The 27151-nt window shown below is 38.0% G+C and overlaps 1 protein-coding gene across 3 annotated transcripts in view; it reads left to right on the plus strand.

Annotated features, from left to right (window-relative positions):
* The window catches only part of STK39 (serine/threonine kinase 39), a 108230-nt gene extending 84568 nt beyond the window's left edge, over positions 1-23662 (plus strand). For all 3 annotated transcript variants that reach the window (XM_030018692.2, XM_030018694.2, XM_030018695.2), the window contains 4 exons: positions 1312-1364; positions 3263-3331; positions 18013-18077; positions 22170-23662. In XM_030018692.2, the coding sequence (XP_029874552.1) occupies positions 1312-1364; positions 3263-3331; positions 18013-18077; positions 22170-22244 (262 nt within the window). In that variant the 3' untranslated portion in view covers positions 22245-23662. The remainder of the gene's footprint in view (positions 1-1311; positions 1365-3262; positions 3332-18012; positions 18078-22169) is intronic.
* The last annotated feature ends 3489 nt before the right edge of the window (positions 23663-27151 follow it).

Below are 27151 nucleotides of genomic sequence, written 5' to 3' on the forward strand. Positions count from 1 at the left end.
CTTTGTATTGGTGATCTTAAACTCTCATAGTTCTTTATTTAGAGTAGAATTTTGGGAACCTGAAACTCCTTCAGCTTTGAAGTATTCAGTATATTCAGTAAATGAGTACTTTTCATTTTAAGCACTGCATGTGGCATACTTATTTTTCAGGATTTGCTATCTTGCTTTTGTCTGTGTTGCCAATCATTTTGGGTTTTGTATTCCTGCATGTTGCTGTTTTTTTGATTCTGTAATATTTTTGTAAGTATTTAGCAAGTGATGATAGCTATAAGTCACAGCTGAGTATGCCTGCCTATTGGATTTAGTTTTCCCACAGCAAGACTTCATGGCCTGCTGAAATATGAGCTTGCATAGTTTCCTTGCTGAGGAGAAGAATAATGGACTGCAAAACACATTTTGTTGCTATTAGCTTTTTCAAGTGGATTGAGCTATTCATTGGAAAAAGAGTGTGCTACAGCAATTAAGTTCATCCCTATGCTCGGTTGGCTTGCCATTTCCAAAATGAGATGGACGTCTATTTTGCAAAGATGCTGATGTTTTATTGATGGTAGAAATTATTAACTAAAACAGAAGCTGGAAACGTGCAAGGAATGGTGGTTTGGAGCACAGTATGAGACTGTAAAGGAATTCTTTAACGTAGGTATTAAGTCCCTTATGACTGTGTCATCCACCAGACTGATTAAAGCACTGTTTATTGCAAATGGGAGGGCAGAAAACCTTTGGCTTTCACACTCTGCTGCTTATTTTATGTGTAGATAGAACCTCACTGCTGAGACAATGGTGGTCAGTGAAAGTTACTCATTTCAAAACAGCTTTATAAACACAGTGCATCAAACACTGCTTTTCAGCATTTAACGTTTGCTAGATACTTTGTCTCTTAAAAGAGCATCTGTATACATGTGACCTCAGATAGGGAGCTTTAAGTCCAAGTGAATATTTTGTTACTCTTGGAGGGAAGAAGTAATGCATACCATTCAGGCTGTGTTGAACTAGGAGGGCCAGTGCGGCAGAGTGTCTTTTGAAGATGAAAAGGAAAATATTTATCAGAGGAGCTTATTTTATCCTTTAGGTTACTGAAGGCATTTTTCAGCTTAAGCATATCTTTCTGCTAGTTTTTCCCAAAATACTGCCATGAAAATGCGGTGGAGTCTCTCCAGTCTGGGTGCTTTGGGAGAGCAGTCTTTTTCAAGTTGAGGAAATTCATGCTACAAAAATGCGGTTGTCAATGCCATAGGTATTCTTTGGGTATAGGAACTGAATAGTTGTTCTGTTGTTCATTACATTTTAATGTATACTCTGAATGTTTTTCAGGAACTCCAGGAAAGAACTTAATGACATACGGTTTGAGTTTACTCCAGGCAGAGGTAAGGCTCCTTCAATTGAATTATTACCTTTTTGAGCAATAAGAGATTTCAGAAATTGATTATTGCTTATGGTTAATACAAACTACCTCTCTGGAATGTTTCCTACTGTGCAGAGCTTTATATGAACTTCACTTGAACAAGAATAGCAGACGTGTAAATTCTAGTGGCAAGGTTGCATAATATATAGTATATATTAGAAGACTTGATCCACAGTATACTTTATCAATTTCATGTCTTATTGAAATGATCTGTGTGGTATATAAGATCTTGCATAGCAATATTCACAGCTTTGGAATTTCCTTTTTCACATTTGGAAAACATTGTAGGAAATGGAATATAGTAGCCATAAAAGCGTATGTGGTGATGGTGGTAATATTTGAGTTTCTTTCCCCTTTGTAATAAAAGAAGTTCTGTTAACAAGTATGAAGCGCACACCATTTTTCTAATGCTGTCTTCAGATGAAAGTTGAGTTGCATCTCTAGATTTGGTATTATCACCAGAAAAAAAATTCTGGCATTGAAACTCTAAACTCTACTGCATGCTTGTAGAACTGTATTGGCTTTCCAGTGCTAAGAGTTGTAAGAACTTTTAAAGTTACTTTTGTTTGAAGAAAAACAGGTATTACTGGGATAAAATACACAGGAAGCTGATATGTTGACTAAGAAGGTATTATCCTTGTTAAATAGCAACCCTTGGAACTATGAACGCATTTCATATTTCTTAGAAATCAATATTTACTGTATTTAGAATAGCCTTCAAAGACCTTCCGCTAAAAATGAATCCAGATTGGAAGAGGTGTCTCTCTTCCTATAAATCATACTATCTTTCATGTACAGTAGTTCTGTGCATGGATATACTCTCTGTTGTGTACCTCCATTTCTCATTGATTTTGGCAATGGGTAATAATGAAAGAGATCTCTTACTTAACTGGGCACAGAGGATCCTGGTTTACTCACTTGTTGAAAGAATTACTCTAAGCAGTTACATAAGCCCTTTCAGAATTCTTACTTGGTCAAAAAATAGAGGATACGACATACCAGGACTGTTCCTCATAGTCAGTCACTGAGGCAGCTAGAAGGCAGCTATGCTTCTTATCTCCAGAGCTCTCCAGAAATTGCAGCTAGCTCAGCTATATTGTTTTTCACCTGTGCATGCTTCTTGAGGAAATGATGCAATTTTGTGTAACTGCCTCAAAGCATGTGCTCCATGCAGATATTTGGTGTTGAGGCGATAGTACAGTTGAGACTTATCTGGAATTTGGGCTTGCTCCTGCTGTTTCTTCCTACTTACCTCTAAGCCTTCTAAAGTCTTTATGCAGGAGCAAGTACTAGTTACATGAACTTAAGAATTAACCCACTCGGGTACACCAATTGATGGAAGATCGATCCAAAGCTCTTAATTTCCTGGGTCACAGTACTTAAAAGCTATTTTAAGCCTAAAGCTCAAAATAATGACTGTTCACGTAACTCCTTTGCCCCACTGGTAACAAACAAGAAAGCCTATATAGCATATCGCTGTCTAGATATGCAGAACAATGGAGGGGATAAAGAAAACAGTGAAAACCACATCAAAACATAGTTTATTTTCTTGGTTGTGAAGATACTGAACTTATAAACTGTAGGAGTATATAGTTAGATAATAGGGGAGAAATGCTAGTGGCCAGGAAAGGTCTGTAGGGGGTTTGCAATGAATCAAATCATCAGCTCATGTGATTTGCTGTGCAGAGGCCGATAAGATAATTATCTTTTTTCCTCCTAATTAAAGATAATTTTGAATTCAAGCCTGCCTCCATGGGTGTTTTGGAACTAAAATATATTTTTGTTAAATTGCATTGGATGACTGATACTTTTTGTTGTTTTTGTGGGCTCTCATACTTATTCATTTCACCTTTTGGACAGACACAGCAGATGGCGTTTCTCAGGAGCTGTTCTCTGCAGGCCTGGTTGATGGCCATGATGTAGTTATAGGTAAATTACATTTTTGTTTGCAATTACGCTCTTGTGACAAGTTTGTGTTAAATGGATGTGAAAAATGTTTTCTCTAATGCTGGTTTTCACAAAATCCTTTTTGTTCTGATTTTGCTTTCATATATGCATAGTTCAATCAACAAGCCAATTTTGATACCAGTCCAAGGATTGCTTTTGGAAGTCAGAACTCTTTAGCGGTTTGAGAGGGATGATATAATATAGATCTCCTGAAGGATTATTTACAGTTCAAAGATTGATCATTTTTATGCTAACTTAATTTTTTTGTTTAACAATAAAATTATTTTTTTGGTAGGATTTTGCAAAGTGTGCTTTGGCAGCTCTGAAGTTAGTAAGTATTCTGCTCGGGTTCATGGAAGCAGAAGCAAGCCAGAGTTCAGGATCTATGGAAATTGCACCTAGAGATATTATTTCTATGGTAAAAAAAAAAAAAAAAAAAAAAAAAAAGATAATCAGAAATGTTTTCTGGCTGCTGAGAGGAAAGATGCTTCTCTATTTTTCTATTCTGTGCTTCAGTAATTTTTTTTTTTTAATGAAATTCAGTGATTGGCAAAAATAATTAATTTGGAAGTGCTTATTTCCCTGCAGTTCCTTCTCTTCTTCTGGTTGCTCAAGACCAGTGGATACATAGTTACCAAAATCAGAGGGGAGCTAGTAGATGCTAAATATGTGAGAACTGAAACCAGGAATACTAGCAAATCAATCTTTGTATTGCAGTCAAAGAAGTTCATATCAATTGGTTCAGATATCATTACCAAACTCCTCAATGATATGGACAGTGTTTTACAAATCCAAAAGTTCATGTGACTGGCCTGGAAGATTATCTAAGTACATTCTCAGTGCATTTGTAGGGTAGCTAAAGTGTTTCAGAGAGAAGCCAGTACTTTCGCGTTTGTATGTTGAGAAGACAGGTTCACTCTAGCTGATCTAAGGAACAAAAGGCCTACCTATGCTTTTATTTTAATTTCTAAAGAAAAAGTATTCAGGGGAGGTTCGCAGATGGTACATGCTACCAGGCACTCTTCTCTTAAAGTCACTTCTACTGTGCTGTTACTATACGGGTTCAGGGGAGAGGGGTAGCGTGGCCTTAGTTTGCTGCCTTTTAAACATCCAGTATGAAAAATGTCATTGCCGTACTGATGATGATGTTTTTGTTAGAATTTTCATTGTCACAAGATACCTTACTTCATTTAGAAATAACAGATAGATAGGTTTGTTCTGGCTAAGAGAAGAGTTGTTATCTGTTGGCTATCCCACCTGCCTGGACAGTCAGCTGGCAGTCTGTGTTGCACAGAAGTCAGAGTCATGGCTGACGATGCTGCAGTGCAAGTCCTGCTGGGACCCAGTGAGTCCCCTTTTCCCTTCTTCGCTCTTCCCTTCTCCCTTTGCTGCAAAGTCCTCTTCCAATGCAAAGTGCCACTACTTCTGTGGGAATGGCACCGTGAATGGGATTTGTTATCATTGTTCAGGGGGAGTGATGGGGGAAAGGCAAATAAAGATAGGTATCCCTCATGGCTTTAGTGATGTGACTGTGGTCCTTGAAGCAGCACGAATATTTAAATAAGTAAGGTTTTCCCTAGCAGGCTTCGTTAGAGACACTGTCTAGTTAATAATAAAAGTTTATTTCCTTGCTTAGTTCCTGCTTTGAATTGCATCAGACTTTGCTTTTTAGCCCTATGATGATGGTCCTTTCTGTTCTTTCCTGTTTATCTTTTTATTGTAGTATTAAAAAAAAAAAGTAAGGAAATCATATTTCTTGTATATAATGAAAGCATTCAACTTTAATTTAACTTTATTCATTATAATGAGTTTATATGTTCGTTTTTCTGTGATGTTGTAATTTACCTCAAGTTCCACAGGCACAAATTCTTGCATGACTTTGTACTAAAAGTTTCACTTGTGTCTGCTTCACCCGTGAAGTTGTTCAAGTTCTCAAATATGTTTGGACATGGTTATCTTCCTAGAAAATGACTTTAGATTTCATGTTTTACTGAAAGACAAGTTCTGCAAAATGCAATTTTACTTTTTATTAAAAAAATTTAAAGTTGGACTTAAGTTAGAATATGTTTGTGATTTGCTTTGGGAAATCTGGCTAAATGTTCTATGGGCATGGAATAAAACAACTTGCATGCAAGCAGATTATTGCAAATTACAGAATTTCACTGTAGCAGTGCAGTCCCTAAGAAATATTTCAGTCCCTTAGTTTAAAGCAGTAGGTCATATAAGAGAGCACATGGTGCTGAAAATGTAATCTGCTTACAAAACTAATTTTCTGTGTAAAATGATTTTGCCACCTTGTTCACTTGAAATTAAAGGGTTTAAAATCTTCCTCTATAGGAAGAGGCGAATAGTATAGAAGAGCTTGGTTGACCTTCTTCACCAGAAGAACTGAATCCATTAGCTTCCAGATTGAAAGCAGCTGATAAATTGCCTTTCACTTTTCAGCTGAAGCATGCAGAAATTCAGCCTCTATAACATGAATGAAAACAAAGTTCTGAGATAGTCTCATAAAAGTTGTTCTGTAGTTTCTTTTAATGGATATTGGAACATGTAGACGCTGGCAGAGAAAAGAAAGGTGAAAATACCTGTGCTTATCTTGAACTCAACAATTTGTTGGCGTAACAGCTGATTTTCTGAAAGGACACTTGAATAGGAGTCAGTAAAAGCTGTTGTGGAAAGTATGGCCATGGCATATGTGAGCTGAAGCTGTTAGTGGGGACCAGCTGACATGTAAGTTCTATAGAATTTGCTGCTAAGCATCAACACGCTTCACCTTTTGAGTGTTGCTGGATTTGCTTCACTTAGCACAGGCTTCCCAGGAAGATTTCCATTCTGATAAGCAATAAGTTCAGCTACCTGTTCTGCAGAGAAGCAAAAATCCCATCTTGCATGTTCAGTTCTGGCTACGATTGACTGCTTTCTGTTCTTATTGAAAGTAGCATTGTTTCACAGGAGTCCCTAGATCAAGGCAATCAGTGCAGAGAATTTTGTTTAAAAGCAGACTAGAGTTTGCATTTGCAGAGGGGAATGAATCTTGGAGCTTATATGTAGGCATTGGTATCTAGCTGATGAGGTATTTTTATGCAGTACTGAAATAGCTATGTTAAATCATATGAAAGATCTGGAGTATTTTTAAAATACATTTTGAGATGAAATATGTCTCTGTGTGTATATGCAATATATGTGTATTAACTAGTAAACATTCACCTAGTAATGCTTTATTATATTTTTGATACCATAAAGGAAACTCAAATCATATCAACAGTCAGTTCTGTTGAAAATCATGTAGTTGCAATCCTACTTCGCTGGTGTATACAATGTGTGTATAATTCCAGCAAAGCCTTAGGCTGTAGTTAATCTTCTAGAGGTCTTGCTTAAATTTCAGAACCTAAAGGTGTATTTACAGTTACTAAATTGCAGTATATATAAATAAATACTTCCCTTCCTGAATACTGCTTAAATAAAAGCCTTGATATCCATGCCATCAAGAAATGTGCAGGTGCCCTTCACTATATTCATGTACCTTTATTTTAGGTGTTTTTGTCAAAAAGTATCTGTGAATACCTTGAGCATCATGGAAGATGTATCTTCACTTTTAAATACACCAGACATTAACTACTGGTAAATGGGTATCTGTCTTTGGTGTTGGAGCCAGACCCAGGTATCCACTTAGTAACCAGAGGAACAGCTTGTAGTCAGTCAAAACAAACGCTTCCTGCTGAAATGCCTAATGTGTCTAGAACAACCAGCTGAAAACCCAATAGATCATATTTTGAAATGAGATCATATTTTGAAAGTAGCAAGCTTTTTCATCAACACTTTGAATATTTTCTTAGAAGTGTGAATACAATAGATGCCATAATAGTTTGACTAAGGGTTTGGGGGTTGTTGGTTTGGGTTTTGGGGGGGGGGGGGGGGGGGGAGTAGCAGGTGCATGGGCAGAATAGCGTTTTTATTTGGTGCCGTTACTATGGTAAGTAGACAGGAATTAAATTGGCATCTAGAATAAAAACAAAACAAAAAAAAATCATGGCTGTGGATGGGTTATTTGGCCATGAGTGCAGAGAACACGTATCTGACCAAATCCAGAATGACATTATTTCAAGGGATGTTAAACAGTAAGTAATAAGTATGGTTCCCTATTAATCACAGTATCAAAGTATTTGAAATTGAAACAGCTGGCTTACAATACTGTGTCTGCTGATGCTGAAGGTACTTTCATGCTAAAATGGAAAGATGAAAAAGCAGAAGCCCTGTTTGTTAGTATTACTGTCTGTAACAACATCTTAACTCATAGTGTCACTGACAATCCAATTCATTGGATTCATAGAAAAGCCTCAGAGTTACCCAGTGAATATCCTTTTGCTTTCCTTGGTTTTGCTCTGCATTTGCTTATACATAGTTTTCTTTCCTGTCTTGTTAGATTAATCATGTTTGAAACTGAATGCAGTGATGCCTTTTGTTCAACTAGTTCCGGCTTATCTTACTGTAATCGGAAAATGGAATAGTGCTGCAGAAGTAGAAAGCATATTCCATTCATTTATGTCCTCAAAGAGCGGTAATGTTGCTATGGGTAGGTGACTCGGATAGCACTACCATTTGAAGGCAGCATAGGTTTGTCATTTGACATCAGTAATGTTTTGAGATGCACTGATTTTTGTAATCTTTGAGGGAATTTGTTAGGAGTTTTGTTTTTTTCTTGTGTCTGTTTATTCTTTAGGTTCAAACTGAGTGAAATAACTGAATTTTTAGTTAAGTGTATCATGTTTTTATATGTACCAAAGCTCCCTGTACCCATAACTTTCTAGTGAAAAAATGCCTTTATAGACCCTAACAGTTAATTTCAAGCGATAGACTAAATACTTTGTATTTCCTTTCTGGATAATACATTAAAAAGTAAACTTAGACATTTAATGAAAACCTGACTGTATTTTAAGGCATTTTGTAGAAACTCTTGTGCCTTCAATGTGTGCACATAACTCTGTATCTCTTTAGCAAGATATGCAAATGCATTACAGCTAGGAGAATATCTCTGAAATCCCCAGGGTTTAACTACGGACTTAAATATTTCAACACATCTGGCTCGTTTAGAGCTAATGCATTGAAGGGTGACTCATAATGACTAGACTGATGGGAGTTCTGGAAGCTTGAGTTACACCCCCAAGTAATCAAGCTTTGCATCTAATTGCACCTTCAAAGTTATTTTAGGTATATGTTTTGTATGTAAAAGGTGCACTTGAGAAAGTATATTGTGTGAAACCAGCAGGTTTCATGCAGGTTCCCACCTTGCTGAATTTTCAGTGTGGTGGAAACTTAGAGGTTCAAGGTGAAAAAACCAATGTTGTGTTAGATGAATAATCACCACCGCTGTAATGGCAGTTGTGGCAGAACTATAAATACGTGATGTAAGAAATTCTCCAAGTGTGCAAGTTATTCTCTACACGTATATGTGTTATTCATGTATCGTAGTAAATGTGCCTCTCTTATAGCCATGATCAAGTAAATAATAATTTTTAGTTACTTTAAGAAAAAAAAAAAAGGTGGCATTGGCAGTTGCCTTCAAAGAAAGTTCCTTTTTTCAGCATGCAGTCCACCAGTTCCTACTTAATTGTGTAAATGAGGAATAAATCCATCTGTTAGTGGGGTTAATTTGGGTTTTGCCTGATATGGTAGGTGATAAACTCGTAGACCTGCAGTGTGTTCTCTGCCCTCAGAGGTCTGAATTATAGTTTTGAGGTCTTTCCTTTCTAGTTTAAAAAAAAGAACACTGTGTATTTGAATCAGAAATTGCAAAGACAGCAATGTAAGTAATGTTCTTCTTTTCAATAGTAATTTAGTTGCTGTTATTTGTTTCCTTGGCATTCACTTCTCTGCAAGTGGTTAGTATGTCAAAATAAGGATTTATTGAGGTTCTTCAAACTAGAGGTAGTCTATTTCAGAACCTAACTCCTGCACATCAGGGAGTCTTTTCTAAATAAATTTTTCCTTGTTTCAAGTTTCAGATATAAAGTATTGAAGTAGCCTGGCTGCTATTTCATCTTCTTAATAGTTTTGTCAGAACAATATCTATAATTCATAGCAGAACTCGGGACAGGAGATGTGAAGATCTGATGAGGAGAGGAGATTACCAAGTAATAATATGCATAGCAGAATGTGACCTGCCTTATTTCTGCATAGACCTACATTTCAACTCTAATCCAGCATGATGAAGGTATTTGTTAGAGCGGTCTTCAATATCTTGATGACAATCAAACTGTTGTCAAAACCTTTGTCTGAAAGCTAGCACTGGCTTTCTACATTCAGTCACTGGCAAATGATTTTTTCAACCTTGTACTCTGACTCATTCTTTTGTGTAGAGAATTTATGAGCACAATTTACTGTAATATCTCAGGCTTGTTAAATATCCCTACTAGCAATGTTGGGCAGCAGGTCTAAATTTTTATTTTTAATGTTCATTTGAGACTAGACTGAGGTTTAGAATGCCAGGATCATAAAAATGCTTTTTTCAAAATAAAGGGGAAATTGTGAAATCTGTATATACTCCTCCCTCATCTTCCTGGATAATCTACCCCATTAGACACATGCAGAATCAAGGTCTGAAATAGATAAGCATTTAAGTATCCAAATATATTCTACTTACCTTTTTATAACACTTTGTTTTAAATGTGCAGTGGTTTGCCTAAGTGCTCTTCACACACTCTGGGGGGAAAAAAAGTAATCAATCTGAAATATCAACCTTCTATTTTTTTCCGAAGTTTCTGGAAAAAGGTACAATTTGCCAGTTATATTAATATTGTAATTTAATCAATAAGAACAGTTATCAATTTCGGTCTTTTTTTTTTTTTCTCTCTCAGATTGTAGAATGTAAAACATTACTTTAAGATCAGATATCCATACTTAGTAATTGAGAATTTAAGAGTTTAATAATGTGCTATTGGAATTGAAATAGGTAGATTTCTAGCACTAAGTTATTTCATTTTCCATTTTGAGACAGTGCTGCTGTTTCATAAAATATACTGCTTCTGTTAGGTGGGAATTTTTCCATCACCTACCTAAAGAAAAATGAAATCTTGTATATTACTTTATCAGTCCTCGGTTTTCCAATTTTTGTCTGTGACCCCTTGTATTAATACCCAATGTTAATGGATCTTAATGTGAAGCCATTTGAGGCCTACTTTTATTCCATAAACCCTTTTATTTTTTTCAGTTTGAGCAAGGATAAATATTTAAAGTCTTTATTTGTCTGTAGAGGTCAATCAGGAATATATGTCTCTGATGTTTCTTCCATGTCTTTGCCTGTTCCACTCTTGAATAACATAGCATAACTAGTTAGTTGTTAAAGCTTTGGTCCGACTTTTTTTCCCCTTCCTCCTTTTCTGGAACAAGATACCTTGATGCCAAACTACTAGTTAATGTCCTTAAAAATGTCTAAAAAGATGTGAACTAGCCTCAACCTTGGTTGTCTGTATAGAATAAATTAATTAATACCTAAGTTAAATCAGCACAGATTTTGGTATTCACTAGGGGTAGCACAACCTGCGCCTATGAGTGTTCTGTGCATAATTTGAGGTATTGCTTGCCCCCTTTCTTTACTATTGCTGTATGTTGGGCCATTCTTCGGGATGTGAGGATAGTTTTATTTGGTACAGTTCTTCCTCATGCCTGGTACTTTATACACACATGAAACAGCATACATTCCTGGGTTTACCATGTTTACAGTATTGGGGCTCAGAACCCATATGAACCACAGAGCTCAAGTGGTTTTAATAATACTTTAAGCTGTGGGAATTGCCCTGTGAAATTGTAGTCCTGTTCATAACGATGCTGTAGGAGACCTTTTTTGGTCTCTGTGTTCCTTTCAAGGGAGAACTGCTTTGGCCTTCTGTTGTCCTGTAGCTGCCCTCTTTAAGCTGTGTTTTCTGATTGTGAGGCTGCAAATCAAGCTGTTAGATATTAAAGTATAAAATGTTGAAATGAAGATAGTTTCCACTGTCTTTATATCTACTGATTCAGCAATGTACTTTGAGAATTCAGACAGATTTGTGAGCCTTAATCTCCCTTTGATAAATTCCTAATGACAGCCGCTTCATAAATAATACATTTCTAAATGTTTTTAATGTTTCTGCCTTATCAATGTCCAATAACTTCCTCAGAAGAGAAGCCAGGCTTGCCATTGATATTTCTATTTTCTTTTATTTCTTTCTTGTAAGAATCATGTCTAGCTCCTTGCAGTCCTGTAGCAATAAACACTTGCTAGTTAGCTGTCACAGATCTCAAAATGCTTTAATATTTCCCTTGCTACTGTTCTCAAGCAACATAAACAGAAGGGATTTTATGACTAGCATCCTGAATGGGTGAACTAATGGAATCATGCTGCACTTAAAAGACCTTTTTGACCTCTCTTTGAAAAGTCTTTTAATCTTTCGTGCAGACAGTTCATGAGCTATTAGATAATAATAAGAAAGTCAGAGATCGAGAGGAATTGTTACCAAAAGCGCTAAAGGTTGATTTCTTTGATTGTTTGCCTAATATACTATAATCCAGTGCTAGCTAGGCTTTAAAACTTAGTTTTGATTTTGTTATGAACTTGCAAATGCATGAAAACCATTGTGTAGTATGAAATATAAATGAATGTATATATTGCAATGAACCTCTTGCAATGCGTGAAACCGCCTCAAGAGCATGCATAATAAACTCAGCCCTTTGGAGGAAAGCCCTACCAGCAGCTGAATTTTCAGGAGTGATAATTCCATTGAAAAGTACTCCCTGTCACTCAGGCATCTGGCTTCCTAAGACCCATACAGGAGAATACAGCATTAATCCTCAAATCAGCAGACTCCCAAGGCAGTTAATTATGTAGAATTCCATGTATCAGATGCAGATGGCAAAATAACTGCCTACAGTTGGTTGGGGAAGAGGTAATATTTGAAACAATCAGCAGGAAAGCCAGTAAATCTGTGGAGCTTTGAGTTTGGCCTCTAACAGCAATACCATTGATGAAGTAGGGAGCAGTCGAAGGTGGCTATTTCTTATAGACTGAGTTTTGGACTACATAACAATTATTCCACTTTTCACTTATTAAAAATGTTTTTCATTTTCTCAGAGCTTATAATTTTTCAGGGTTTTTTTGTGACAGTAATTTTGTGCCTGAATAATGTTTTCACTTTCCTCATATCTGAATTTCAGGATTACAATATGCAATAGCTTTGCAAACTGTTGAACCTAAGCATACTGTCAGAGGTTCCCCATCCACTCTTTTCAAAATGGAAAAGCAGATGAATCATTATTCTTTTGAGAGCACCCCAGAAATATCATCTCAAGCTTTAGATCCTGCTTGTGTCTGTGTTTATGCCAGATGGCTCCAGCTCAGTTGGCTGGGTCGGCATTGTACTGGAAATAGTTCTACTGTACTTCATATAGCTTTATTTACTGTCTCATTAATTTTAACTTTTCCAGAAGTTTTCCCTATTCAGAAGCCATTAGGGTTAGGTTTCATGCCGTGTTAAGAATTTTAAATAACGAGGCAGAGTCCTATCACATTACAGGAGCAAACCAGCTATTTCAGTCTGCCCAAAGTATGGTTATTTTCTTATATTTATTTGTGATCTTAAAGACGTCCTTTTTTGTTCCGTTACCTCAGCTTATATTGATCACTTATTTAAAAATTATAACTGATGTGGTTGGCCAAAATTGTCATACAGCAAAGAGTGATTTGTAGAATATTCTATATAAATATGCATGCTAGAGGACTATGTGGGGTTTTTTTTGTTTATTACATCTGCAATTAGCAGCCTGTGTTGTGTATATTTATATGCTGGGTTTGACCTTTTATCCCCTTGCATGTTCTGCAAGTGCAGACCCTTACTTTGACAGTTGCACAACCATTTGTCACTGAGCAAAACCTGCAAAAGAACCTGGAATGATTTGTGGAACATAGGTTGCTTATATGTCCCTCAGAAGCCTTCTGATGAAAGCAGAATGGCACCTCATTTATTGTTGTAAACAACAAAAAGCCTATTGTGCTAACTGCTGCTAACGTTTGAAGAGGGCTTTTGCTCCAAGACATGATTTGAAGTATATTCTGTTTACTTGAGGCTACTGCTGGCAAAGGTTTTTCCATCACCACTTAATTTTTTCCTGCAGTTATCTTGTTCATGTTTCTTCTTCTGACTTTTATAGGATCATGGCCATAACATCTTGACAAAACACTCTGCAAAATAAAGTTGAGCCTAGTATATCCAGGCCTTGTAGAAACAGTGAATTCCCAACAGGATTTGAAATAGTCAATTAGTGCTCCTTGCAGGCAAACTAATCTACTATGAATTTCAGAAGTTGAACATCCGAAGCGTGACTTCAGAGTACTTCAAAGAAAAATGGCTTTGTCAATAGGAACTGTAGTATACTTAACTTAGAGATAAGGTGTAAAGTAGAATCCAGAGACATATATTTTACAACGCTCTCCACTTTTCCAAATAATTTAAGTATCAGTGGAGAGAACGATTCCTACCTCTCTAGAAACTCCTAATGTGAAACTCCTTTTCACTTGAGGGAGAGCATTACTGTATGAAATTGACTTTGTTCACTGACATGCAGTAGAAGAATTGTTGGAAGTGTGGGGGCGGGAGAGGTGGTGAGAGTGGGCTGGTTATTTTCCTTGCTAGTGTTTGCAGATGTGGTTGGGTTCATCTGCATTTAGAAACTTCGGGGTCATTTTTGTATTTAAGCCAAATTAAAACTTTGTACGTGAACTGTACCAGGAGGGTTAGTGAGTCTCGACCTCATAAATCATTTTCCTTGATAAAAAGAGGCTAAATTTAGTAGCTGGGGGAGACGTTCATCAGTAAAGCCTAATAGCAGTTCCACTTCAAAGTAATTGTTCTTCTTTCTTGCCTGATGCGATCAGTAATTCTGAATAGGGCTGAACAATAGCAGCAACTGCTTGTACACGAGAACGTTGTTTACTGTTGTGCGTATATGTCTGGCCTGAATTTCTCGGTGTCTTTCGGGAGACTTTGCATACTTAGTGGTCCAAACTGTGTAGGTTTAATAATAGTCCTAAATTTTTAGGCATATATTTGTAAGAGTGGTAAATCAGTTATATTTAATGCAACTGATAGCTTAATTTAATTGCATTTAAAGTAGGGTGAGCATTCCACTCTAGGATGTCTTTACTGTAGTTAAGATGGGATCCTGAAACTTTGTGGAGAAATAATTGGAAGGCACTACAGGCTGCCTTTCAGGAAGGACTTTCGACTGCTTGTATGGCTTCTACTGCCTGTGCTGCCGGCCCTATTTCTAAAGGAAGTTAACTGAAGTAGAGATGCCATGGACACCTGCAGTTTGTGGGTTTCTGCTGTTTTTCCTAGCTGACTATATCAGGCCCCAAAAGATTCCAGTTACCAGCTGAGCCCAGATCTTCAAGGTGTTCAGCTGCAGAGAGACATGCCCAGTGCTATGTACTTATCGAGGTCCTAGAACCTTTGGCTTGCACTAAAGTGGAAAGGATAATGATTGTCTCATCCCTAAAAAAAATGAACCATACTTTAAGTAGTTCCCTGAAATGCAGACTTAGGTATCCAAATTCAGACAGTTGCCTCTAATTGTTGGTCTTGCAGTCTAAACAAGGACAAGACCTAGCAAAACAAAAGCAAGGAGTTAGAAAACTGAAAAGGATACCAACAGGACTCTATGGTTTTGCTAGGTAATTACACGCACATATTTGATTCTTGTTGGATGTTAATTACATGTGTTTTCAGATACTGCAGAAAGAGTAGACCTTTCGGGGGATTTCCATTCATGGTGGCTTGACTGAATGGGATTAATGACATTATTTTGGCAAAATCATTTTTATTGCCATTCTGTAAAGACCAGAAAATGTAAAACACAGTACGAAAAGTCACAGGTGAAATGCTAGTTTTACTTGAAAAATGGTGAATGCGTATAATTGAAATTGAAAAGATCTCTCTGTAGGAAACCAGGGGTGTGACTTTTTTATGTAAACTTGTATTCTAATACTCTTTGCAGGTCTGCTTTCTCATTTTCAAGAGTAGCCTGAAAACATCTGGCATTACTCCCTTAAATCCTCCTAATTTTGTGTTTGATTAAACATGTCCCACTCTAGTTAAGGCCCATCAGAGAAGCAAAAATAAAGCATATTTCATATGCTTGCTTCAGATGTTTCTCTAGTATTTTATATGTAAAAGTATTTGGCTTGAGTTCATATTAAAAGTAAAGACAAGTGAACAAATAAAACTGTGTCCCTGTAGCATTTTAATGAGGACTGTTCTTTGAAAAGCAGTTTTCTTGAAGAATGATATCCATCTAAAATATCACTCCTTTCTGTTATGGTAGTTCATTAAAACACTTGCTGATAATGAGCTGCTGTTTGCAAGTCCAGTAATAATAATTTTGCCACTAAGTTTCCCTAAGGGCAGCTGGAAATTTTTGCATTCAGGCGAAATAGCCAAGCAGCATGCTGACGTGCCTTAGTTGTCTGCTCAACATTAAATGAAAGGCCACCCCTCCCGAAGACGAGTGTGCATTTGAAGCTCATATTTTTGTAACATTTTATAGTAGGTGAAGTTAGGAATCTTTGGATTTAGGACCCAACTCCTATCTGGTTTTGTAGCACTGTGTCTCCATTTCAGTGAAGCCAGCTAACACTAGCTGGAGAATTTGTTCTTTCTTTTTAATTTTTTTAAGACATGTTTTATGGCAATTTGGATAAGCCAGAGCTGCTCTTGAGTGCATGATCCTATTTTATAGATTTTTTAAGACATAAAAAATTGAAGCTATTTTACCCTGGCTTCAGGAGCTATGAGGCTGAATGCTCCTTTTTGCCTACGTATGAGGTTCTAAGTATTAATTGTAATGAAATGCATTATCTGTATTTGCATGTATTTTATCAGGTAGGAGGTCTTGCAATAAAATTGACTTATTGATTGTGGAAGTGAATTGTGTGATTAAAATAAAAATTGTTTGTAATGACTAGAATAAAGAATATTATGAATAATGACGCTTTAAAAATGGAAAGACTTTCTGTTGTTGTGCCTGTAGTTGAGTTCATTTAACTGTGAAGATTAGGTTTTTTCTTTCCAAAAACTGTTCTCTACAAAATGTACCTTATGCTTGCTTTTAAGGCTTGTTTTTAGTTTCAAACACACTTTCATCCCTGGTCAAATTTGCTACAGGTGTATAAACAATCCTTGGTGCCATTTCAGTGGTATAAAGAAAATAAGACCCCCCCAAAATTTAATTTGCATTTAACAGTGGTAGATTGGCCTAATTGTTTACTTCTCTAAATTCCCTTGCCAATTACTGTACTTCCCCCTGTGAGGCCAATTTCTGCTACTACACAGTGAATCATATATGATCAGGCACAGTAGGAGTGAAAATTTTATCTTTGTGATGTTAGAAAAAGGAGGAAGTAGGAACCTGAGTTTGTAGCAGTAGGACATTCAACATGCAAATGTTTGCTGTATGTCTTCCATGTTATGAAGTCTGTGGAAAGTATTATTTATGGAGAACATCTGGTTTCTTGCTTCTCTGCTTTATGGTACTTACCTACTCAGTGTACTAAGAAATGTCTACTACTGTTATTTCCTTTTCAAAATCTTGTCTAATCAGCTCTGCCAAGTGTGGATTCTTTATCTCATGCTGATGTCCTGTTGATGACATCTTGTGTTCGTAAGTCAGTCTTGAACAAAGGCTCTCAATGATTTGGTCTTGAGTTAGCTCAGGATCTATGGCTGTGCAAAGCTGGGGAGCAAGTTTAGTAAACGTACAAAGCTGAAAGCAGCCAATTTTTTGGTCAAGATTAATGGTAGCAATATTGTAAAAAAATTAAAAGCATGACTTAGGTGTTTTGATACAAAAAGGGTTTTTATCTTCCTGCCTCCTCCTCTGTTTTCAATTATTCCCTTCCTGCTACTTCTGTTACAGCATGTAATGTCTTCTCTGGACACTCGGGCTCTGTAGATCTAGTTAAACTGTTTATTGCTGTTACATCACAAGTCTTGGTCATGCTTGCTGAGAGAGTAGTTTGAAGATCAGCTCTGTTTGTACCACTCTCTTATTTTTGTTTGTTTTTCTTTTGGTACAGAGCTGTAACAGATCACCAAGAGTCTGTGTGGGTACTAATGCCAGCCCAAAGAAGGGACAGAAGCACACACATCAAGCCAGGAGAAATGGAAGTTAGAGGGGACAGTGAGCTCAGCCTTCTCCTAGAAACTTGTGCTGGTGGTGGCCCTGGCTATAGTAGAAACATGATGTAAATGATGACAGCCATCAGCTTAGCCTTGGCTGCGTGATTCTCCCATTTTCCTTGCACTTGCATTTGTGTGATTGTTAATTGTTTTTGGAATAGACTAAGCTGAAAATTAGTAGGGTTTTTTTCCTGTCATTTTGTTTTCAGGCAGATTTTTCCCCTGAATCAGTTCACAGTCACAAAGTATCAGTGACTGGAAAAGAAAGGAGGCAGGATTTATGGCAGCCAAACTGCCCTCTGACTTTCAAATGACAGCTAGAGTGTGATTAAATGATTCAAGTGGTAATTTACAGATATATATGTGTGTAGAATTAAGTAGAAGATTCAATATGAGGCTTGATGTCATGTTGCATGCAATTTTCTGTAAATCATATTTTTTTAATACTTTATTTTACAGTTGCTGCTAACTTACAGAAGATAGTAGATGATCCAAAGGCCTTGAAAACATTGACTTTTAAGTTGGTAAGTAAAAGCATATAGGGAAGAAACAAACTAATTATCACAGTATTCATACAGAGTCTGGATTTTACCTCATTTACAGCTATTTTGCTGAATAAATGTGTTGACAGCTAAGACCATTGAAATTGCCATGTGTGAGAGAAAAAACCTAAACCCTATTTTGACAGGACAGTAGGGATATGTACAGTCATACAGCTCCATAACTGTGCAGGGGGAAGGAGGTTTATTCACATGAGTTCTGAGGAAGTCTGAGGTTTAGGTGAGAAACTGCAGGGAGAAAACCCCTGGAAAGAATTGCAGAAACAAGTAAAGCAGAGAAAACGGTAGTTGTTAGGTTAAGTCCTCTCCACTCCCACTCCCTCAGCTCTGCACTGGCTGAAGTGTCCTCTGGTAATGGACAATTTGTTCCAATCCCATTTTTCCGACATCTGCCCCCATTTTTCTTGCATGCAGGTCACTCTCTCCACTGCTTGCTTCTCCTTAGTTCTTCCCTTCAACCTTCTTCCAATTGACCATCCACACTTGCAAGTTGATCTTGCTCCTACTGTATTTCATTACTGTTTCTCCCTTCCCACCTCTTTCTGTCTAGTCTATATACAACATTAGACCGTGGTTTTTGGCCTGGGACTGTTCTCTCTGCTGCATTTTGTGCCCTGGACCATGGGTCCTAATTTTGGTTGATTTTGATGCTATCATGATAGATCTAATTTAATATTAATAAATTTACATTGCAAAAACTCAATTAATAATTGATATGCTGTATTTGTTTTTATTTCTTGCTAAAATTAAGTTGAAAAATTTACATACCTAAAGCTATTGAATGATTAGCTACATAAATACCAAACTCTTACCAATCAGCTTTCAGCACCCCTTGCTGAGAGTGACTCAGCCGCCTATGAAAGACTAGATTGAATGTCTGTTAGATAAGCACGTCTCCAGAATCAGAGCTTTGTTTATAAAGGCAGCTGCTTCAGATGGGCTGTAGAGTGCCATTTTTAGAGAGTGACCTAGTTGATGATAATGTATTAATTCAGGATTGTTCTTCCCTTGTCATTTTTTAAATACAGATTTGAGTAGTTTTAACTGACCAAATAATTTGGACTCATTTTTTTTCTACAGTCCAGTAAAATCTCCAGAACTCTACACGTTTCTTTTGAGAAAGGGTTGGGGTTGGGGAATAAGGACATGTGACTCAAATTGTTTTGTTTTTGTGGCCCTTACTATCTAAATATAGCTTAAAGGCTGATGCTTCTCTTTTTGCAGCTGATCTGTGTTCTTGCTGTTTAAACATCTGACTTAGCTTTATTGTGTAGTCAATGGCATCTCACCAAGAGCATTTAGATACATAGATACTCCAGAGGCTCTGTAGAAATCTGAGTTTCTAGGTCACACACTTTAAATAGAGGCTTGAGATTCCAAAATGTAATATTCCATAGTATCCAGTTAATGTTTATATACGTTGAAAACAAATCCACTTGAAAATTTAGGTTGGGGTATTTCTGTGATTCAGTTGGATTTATTGCTGAGGTGCAGTCAATGTCACATGGTGTTTCAGATTCCGGTGAGTGAATGCTTCTATAATACTACTCCTTACCATAATCAGAATTAATAGACAATCCAAAATCAAGGTCTTTGTCCCTTTTCAAGGTAAGTTCCATTGGCTAGGTAACAATTCGTGAGGTTAATCTTTAACCTAGGTTTCCTGCATTAGTTTCCTACTTCCCAGGTAAAGAACATAACCACAAGAAGTATCCTAACTTATTCTTACCCTTGGATTAATTTAATATATGTTCCGTTCCTGCCTGTTTCTATATTGTGTAGTGGAGTTGCTAAATGAGTTGTTGCCTACGATAACTCTGTCATTTGTTTGTATGCCCTACTGCATCTTCGTTACTTCTTAGCAAGGTCTCACTGAATTTGAGAGCACTTGTATGCAACTTGATTAAAACATACTTTGTTGCTAAATATTTCATGGGGATTCAAAGTCTAAATGTAGTTAATCCAATATCCATTCAGAGAATTCAATTGAAATGTGCTCTTCAGTCTAGGATTAGTTACGACTATTTGTGGGTGAGGAATCTGGTTAGTATCTCACTGCTTGCAGATTGCTTTTGCTGGTATTTTGCTGGTATATAATATTTCTATTCCAACAGTAAGCATTTTCATCTCTGGGGAAAAAAGAAGAACTTATGTCTTAACCGTTTTTGTCTTTAATTATTGCCAAAATGGTAAAGAAAGTTATTAAAGTGAGGTGCCTGGATGAATCTGTCTTTAAGGTTGGATCTCCCTCTTGAATATTTTTTTAACAGTACATCTTTGATCTTATAATGATGTCATTCTACAGAACATATAGAGTATTAAACCTCCCTTAGTTGACTTGGCTAACACAGAATGATGACTTCTCTGCAGTTATCCAGCTGTCCACACTTTGGGAAGCAGGCTGCTTTAATACACAAGTAATCTTGGCAACACTCAAGGAAACACAAAATTATTGTGCAGCACAATTTGCATTTTATGTAAGTTTTTTTCATATGAAAACAGGAGGAAAAAACCATTAATGAAAGAATGTGTTCAGTCACTAAACAGTGAATTGCAAATACTAAGAGCTTTTCTTGTATGTTGCAATTTGTGTATAGTAGTTGTACTTATGCTAAGCACAAAATATAAGCTAATAGTTTCCAGGTGCATTAAATATTAGACAACATTTATTGAGAAGGAAGGCATTTAAAAATCTATATGCATCTAGATATGTTACTTAGCATGGCTTTGAGGAGATTGATAGCTAGGTAGAGTGTAGAACGATGTTAATAGTATTAGCTCTTTTTATCATGGTACTTTAAGTGCAAAATTCAAACTCTATTTATTTAGTAAATTCCTAATCCAAAAAACATTGAGATATCTTAATAGTAACTGATGGTGATGATCTCAGACCTTTAACTTGCAGCTTCAGTGGAATAAGACCTGTGAAATACTCTCTGAAGAGAGAACTTCTTTCTGTCTGATCAAAGTAAATTTGAAGGAGTAGCCTGATGTAGTGCTTCCACAAGTACTGAGTGAGTTTATTTTTGGTCATGAAAGCTCAATGGATAATGTCACTCAGTGCACTCAAAGCCTGAGAGCTCTTTTCCTTACATTGCATATACACAAACCAGTTCTACTAAAGGATTCAACTGCTACTAATGCATAAAAGGATCAAGAGCATTTTTGTAGGGTGAACCCATTGTTCTGATGGTTTTTTGGGGGATATGCCAAAGAGTCTGAAGGCATCTGTCATAAGTAATGTACCATTACATACTGTTCATCCAATTGTATTACTATTTTGATATATCTATGACATAGGTGAAGAATGCGTAAAAAACTTTATTTAAAATGTAGTTACTTCTGTCCTACAGAAGCAAATTTTGTCTTTAAAAGTCAAAATATAAAAATATTTTGCCTAGAGCATGTGTAATTTTTTAAAAGCAGACCTAAAGTAACAGTTCAGTCCTGAGCAGGGTGGGTTTATATTCTTACTGTTATTTGTGAAAAATGAACTGATTACTTGTGCCAGTTTGTACCGTGCCAGACTTTACTGAAGAAACTCAACTATACAATTTTAAGTACTAGATTGTACTGTCAGAAAGGAGCTGTCCTTTTGAAAATATTAGTATTTACTCTTCATAGACTGCTTCAATCTTTTGTTTAAAAATTCAGTGGATTGATATTCCAGACAGACTGGATAACTGGACTCATGAGACATTTGGTGTCTACAGCACAACGGTAAAAGTATATTCTATACATGTAGGTTATTTGCTCTTCATGAGTGAAAACCGTGTGCTTACGTGAAAAAGCAGTGTGGAAAGGTTGGGTTAAAGAATTTGGGTCTTTAAGTGTTCATTTCCCAGTATTTTTTTTCATAATTTTTAATATCGATTAAAAGTTTGCTAAAATTAAGGATGCAGTTGGCTAACACCAACAGAGGATACACCAAGCAGTCTGAAAGCTTTCCTTCAAGTAAGCTGTTTGCTGACTAGGTGATATGGGGAGAATTTATAGCCTGGCTGTCAAATCCTCCTTTGTAGCGTGATTACTAAACGTTTCTGTTTCTACTTTCAGGCCTCTGGCTGTGATGGCACTGAGATTCCTGATGAAGTGAAACTGATTGGGTTTGCTCAGTTAAGTGTCAGCTGATGTCTGTCCCTTGACCCCAAGCCGAATTGTGAGATTGCGAAGAGGCCAGCTTAGATGCAAAGGAAAATTAATGCACCACACACTGAGTTCTGCTTCATTCTCTAGCAATTCACAAATTCAGAACAAGCAAAGCCCACAGCTACACCGCTGCTGCTAACATTCAAAATGCTACTAAATGTCTCTTAGCAGTTGATTTGGATTCCCCCTAAAAAAGCCTGTGGAAGTGCACTCAGGTGGCTGTATTTATTGATTACAAAAGGAATTTTCTATGAAGCTTACTTCTTTCATAAACTTTGAGTGATCCTATTTTACCTGTACTTGTGGTTGATAATACTGCCTCTGTTCTGTTACATTTAGAAATTAACATAAATATAAAAGTTAAGAATTATTAGCCAAACTTGAATTCTGGTTTTAAAACTTGACTGTGAACTTTATTTTTCATATATTTATGCATTACACATCCTAGTAATAAGAAAATGATTTGACTTGATCATGTGCTATTTGCAGTTAATCTCCCATTATTTAAAAAAGTTTCAGGTATATCTTTCAAGTATTTGGTAACTTCTAGGGGTTTTTTGAAATTAATTAATTAGGCATTAGCAAGCTTTTGTTGGTTGTGTGTCTGAAAATGAGTCCACAAACTGATTGTTAAGGGAGTGGGAGGTGCCTTGCAGACATTGTTTTAAGAATGTGCCTGAGGCTGCTTAAATAAATAATCTCCATTTTCTAGAAGTACCATACATATGGTACAATATATAAAAAGTATATATAGTTATCTGAGCAAGGAGGGGATATACAGTAGCAAAGGTATTAGAGTATTTTGACTATGCTTTATTGGGAAGTCTACGAGCTAGAACTACTTTGAACTGTTGTCCTTAAGGTAGACTGCTTACTGTCTCCATCTCTGATCCAACTTATCCTTAATGATAGAAACCGGTTTCATACAGGTGATAAAAACTTGAAGAATAGAACTGAAGCTTTACTTGATGTTCTGCAAAATACCAAGGTGGAGTGAAAATAATAGGGCTTTGTGCAATGATCAAGTAAAACTCTGTTACAAAGAAAACACTTCTGACCTAAGTAGTCTTATGCTTAACCTGTGACATAGATGTTATGGAGCTAGTGAACCTTAGACAGACTTTCAAATTTGGAGACGTGTTTCTCAGAGGTTACAATTTAAACTACTTCCTAGCTAATCCTAGATAAGCGGCAGCTCTTTAATGTACTGAAAATGGCAAATATATATTATTAAGAGAAGTTATTTATAATGCCTTGTCATAATCGTTGAGGTGTTCTTAGAGCCATTTGCATATGACTCAATGTAATCCCATCCCATCCTACTGTTTACATGATGATTACTCCAAGATGACTGCAAAGGTTAAAAAAAATAAAATGAAAATAAAAGTGTATTGCACAAACATATTTGTATTTTGAATTTCCATGCTCTGTGTGCATGTTGATGGCTGTGCGGCAGGGTGATGTTATAAATGTCTGCTGCCCTTATTTAGTTTACGAGCAGCACCGGGGGGAGGAGGAGGGGAGAAAACACTGCTTGCTTGCTCGCTCATGGGAGAGGGCTGCTCTTGACTGCTTGCTTTCCAGTTCTTTGCAAAAGCCGTTTTTAAGACTCCTGAGGTGTTTGTACTTCAGGAAATCTTTTGGTTGTTCAGGGCAGGACCTGTGTGCCTGTGGGATAGTGGTTTGTGTGGGGAAGAGGGCGAGAGAGGCCCAGGGCAGGGCCAGGGCTGACACCTGCTGCCCCCAGCCCAACTGTGGGGCTGGTGGCCACAGCTGAGGCTGGCTGGGGCAGTTCCGTCCCTCCTCGGGCCGTTGGTGCCCTCGGGTCCCTTAGCGCGGGGAGCCCCAGCCCTCGGGGTGAGGGTTTTGCAGTGAGTGAGGGGCTGGGGGCCGCACCGTGGGGTGAAGGGGCCCTGTGCTGCGGTGGGGCCGGGCATGGCCTGCAGCCAGCTGAAGGCAGTGAACAAAACCGGTAAGTGTGCCTTTCCTCGGTGACAAAAATGGCGTGTCTTTCCTTAGCTTTGGGGTGCCTTTGCAGGCGCGGGTGTGGTATTATTGATAATATGCTCTGTATCTCTTCCACATCAAGGGTATCTTACCTCAGTGCCCTGTAGTCGGCTGTTTATCTCTTGCCTGACTTTGGTTAATGCTTTGTCTTGGCCAGCTGGCACGTGCTTTGCTGCGGGCTCCCTGGGGCCAGCCAGCGGAGGAGCCGGGCAGGGGGCTTGTGGCAGCCACCAGCGGCAGCGCGGCGAAGGCTGTGCCTCTGGGCGCCCGCCGGTCTGCGGCCGGGGAGCCTCTGGCTTGGCTGTGCTGGCTGAGAACAGAGGGCACTGCGTCACCTCTGATCTGGGGAGCAGGTTGCAATTCGGCGGCTAATTATTCACTGGCAACCTTTGTGTTGGAGTAAGAGTAAATGAAAAGGTGCCTTAAACGTGCGTCTACCAGTGAAACAGTTGACAACCTGCAACACTGTGATGGCTACTTGAGCAGGACCTGAAGGAGTTAAGTTCAGAGCGTTGCTGTAAGATTATTTTTGTTACATACATTATGTATGCTTCTCAAAATGTTGCACCAGTATTGACTAATCCACCTGCAAAGTAGTTAGCTGGTTAGCTTTCTTTTCCAGGCGAAGAAATGAATGTTCGGGAAAGCTGCTTGTTTTCGCAGATCTATAAAAGAAGTGGGAATACATAGTTGGATGAAAATTGTGTTCCACTCACTATATGCCTCCCCGAAGGCTGGGGAAAAGGTGTTGCGGTATGAGTAGCAACTGTCAAAAGCACTCATCTGCTGTACTGGTTGGGGCTGCAGGAGGTACCTAAATAAAGAAGAAAGTAATGCTTTAATTGAAGCAGTCTGCAGTATTGTACCAAGATAAAGCTGTAACAGTTGTTGCTCACTTACAGTCTGATGCAGAAACATGCCAATGCTTCATAGAGCTTCCATGGTTCAGTGAGACAGCAAATTCATACAGCAGTGTTATTTATCGCAGCTGTGTTGGTGCTGCTTTTTTAAATTTTTTTTGCTGCTGTTAAGGTATTGTGAATAAATAACATGTGAGCAAAATTAGTTCAGAAGGACAATGACCTGAAAGAAAAGGTAGTTGCAGCTTTAGTGTCTGTTAAAATGAAGTTCATAAGTAGTTTATTGTCACAGCTATATACGGGTGAAAAAAAGGTAAAAATATACAGTAGGTTGCAGTAGAAAGTAGTGTGCAAGTGATGATAGAGTAGAAATAGCCACCAAATGTAATAGGCATTTGCTTCCTGAATACTATATTCACATCCTCTGTTGAATAACAAGGGAAAAGAGAAAACCAGCAAATATTCATTTATTCATGTTTACATGAAAAGCATTTGGGAGATGGGTATTAAAGAAGCGCGGTTCGGCCTGGGCATGTGGTGTTAGTCGCGCCGCAGTTCAAACCCTAGGTTTCCTGAAGCAGAGTCTCAGGCATCGAGTCTCATAAAAATAAATAATTTAATAGAGTGGTACAGCAGCAAGATTAGCTCAAGCTGGATGCCTCCAGGGAGGGACCCCAAACAAGGAAATCCCTGGGCGGCTATACCCTTACACACTATATATCTGCCCTTACGCGATCTCCACGCGCCTTTCAAGCACCCTTTGGTCCAATAGCGATTCTGGTCTGAGATCTTCTGGCACCTTCTGTCTCATTGGATTCCTTCACTGTCTCCAGACAAGCTGTTATCTTGTCTAGTTGCAGCTGCTGTTGATCTTCCTTATCTTCTGGTCTGTGCTGGCTCTGAAGGCCTTGTCTTGCTTGAATAGGTACAAGTTCAGTAGAAGTTCAGCAAGTCTAGGTGAAGGTTTATAGCTTGCAGCCTAAGGCTTCAGCAAATCTAGCCACGCATGCTAAGTCAGTCAACAGCATACTAAATCACACAACATTACAGGTCTAAGCGATTCACTTATTTAAGCCGAACAACTAATATTACTTGACAGTGGGTACGGTTCTCACGTATGACATGACTTGTCCCAAAGCAGTTGTGGTGCTGCTGTTAGAAAGGTGTTGCTGGACAATACCTTGGGCCTGTTGCTGGCTGGAGCACCTGGCTGCGTTTGAAGGAAGAGGTCTCTAATTAACAAGGTGAAGCTGGAACTGGTGAGCTACCATATAGCTGTCTCTGAGGCCAGGAAAATAGGACTGAATTAGATTGTTCTAAAAATACAATAATCTGTAGTGATGATTATATGCCAGTGCTTGCAGCTGGGCACTTGCAGGCTCTGTGGGCTGATGAATGTCAATGTCCATGGAGCCAGCCCTGCCAGTGTGCTCCTCTTTAGCGTGCTGAAAGTAGCTCTCTACTGTGGACTGAGTTGGAAGTCAGTCGGTGAAACGCAGTTCTGTATTTATTATTTTCAAAGTGTTAAAAAGGATGAATATAAACATAGAACTTAGCACAAAACCAGGTCTGGAGAATAACTGGTTTGTGCATGTGTAAAGGAGTGGGAGAGGAGGGACATTTCTAGCCTTCTATCTCCTGGGACTCCAGCGTGGGCTTCAGGTCGGGAAAGCTGCCTCCCACTCTGGCAACATAAGCTTTGCGTGCCAAGAGAACAGGAGCGCATGTCTCTTTCCTCTGACAAGCGCTGACCTCAGATATTCCCACTGACACATAGAGAGAGTTGCATTCAAACTGCAATGCAGCTAGCTAGTTGTGATAAATATTTTTGCTTTCTAGAAATATTATCATATGTGCTACCAGAATTTCCTCTATAGACCTCCCTGCCCTAGAGCACAATTCTGCCTTGTGTGTGGAGGTGGAAGGGGGAGCAGGGAAATAAGCCAGGAAACATCATTGAATTTTCTCTCCCCCATGTTCTCTCCTGAGATAAATATGAACGTGTGCCTTTTCAGCCAGCTT

This window comes from Aquila chrysaetos, chromosome 6 (assembly GCF_900496995.4).
Source record: "Aquila chrysaetos chrysaetos chromosome 6, bAquChr1.4, whole genome shotgun sequence".
NCBI lineage: Eukaryota > Metazoa > Chordata > Aves > Accipitriformes > Accipitridae > Aquila > Aquila chrysaetos.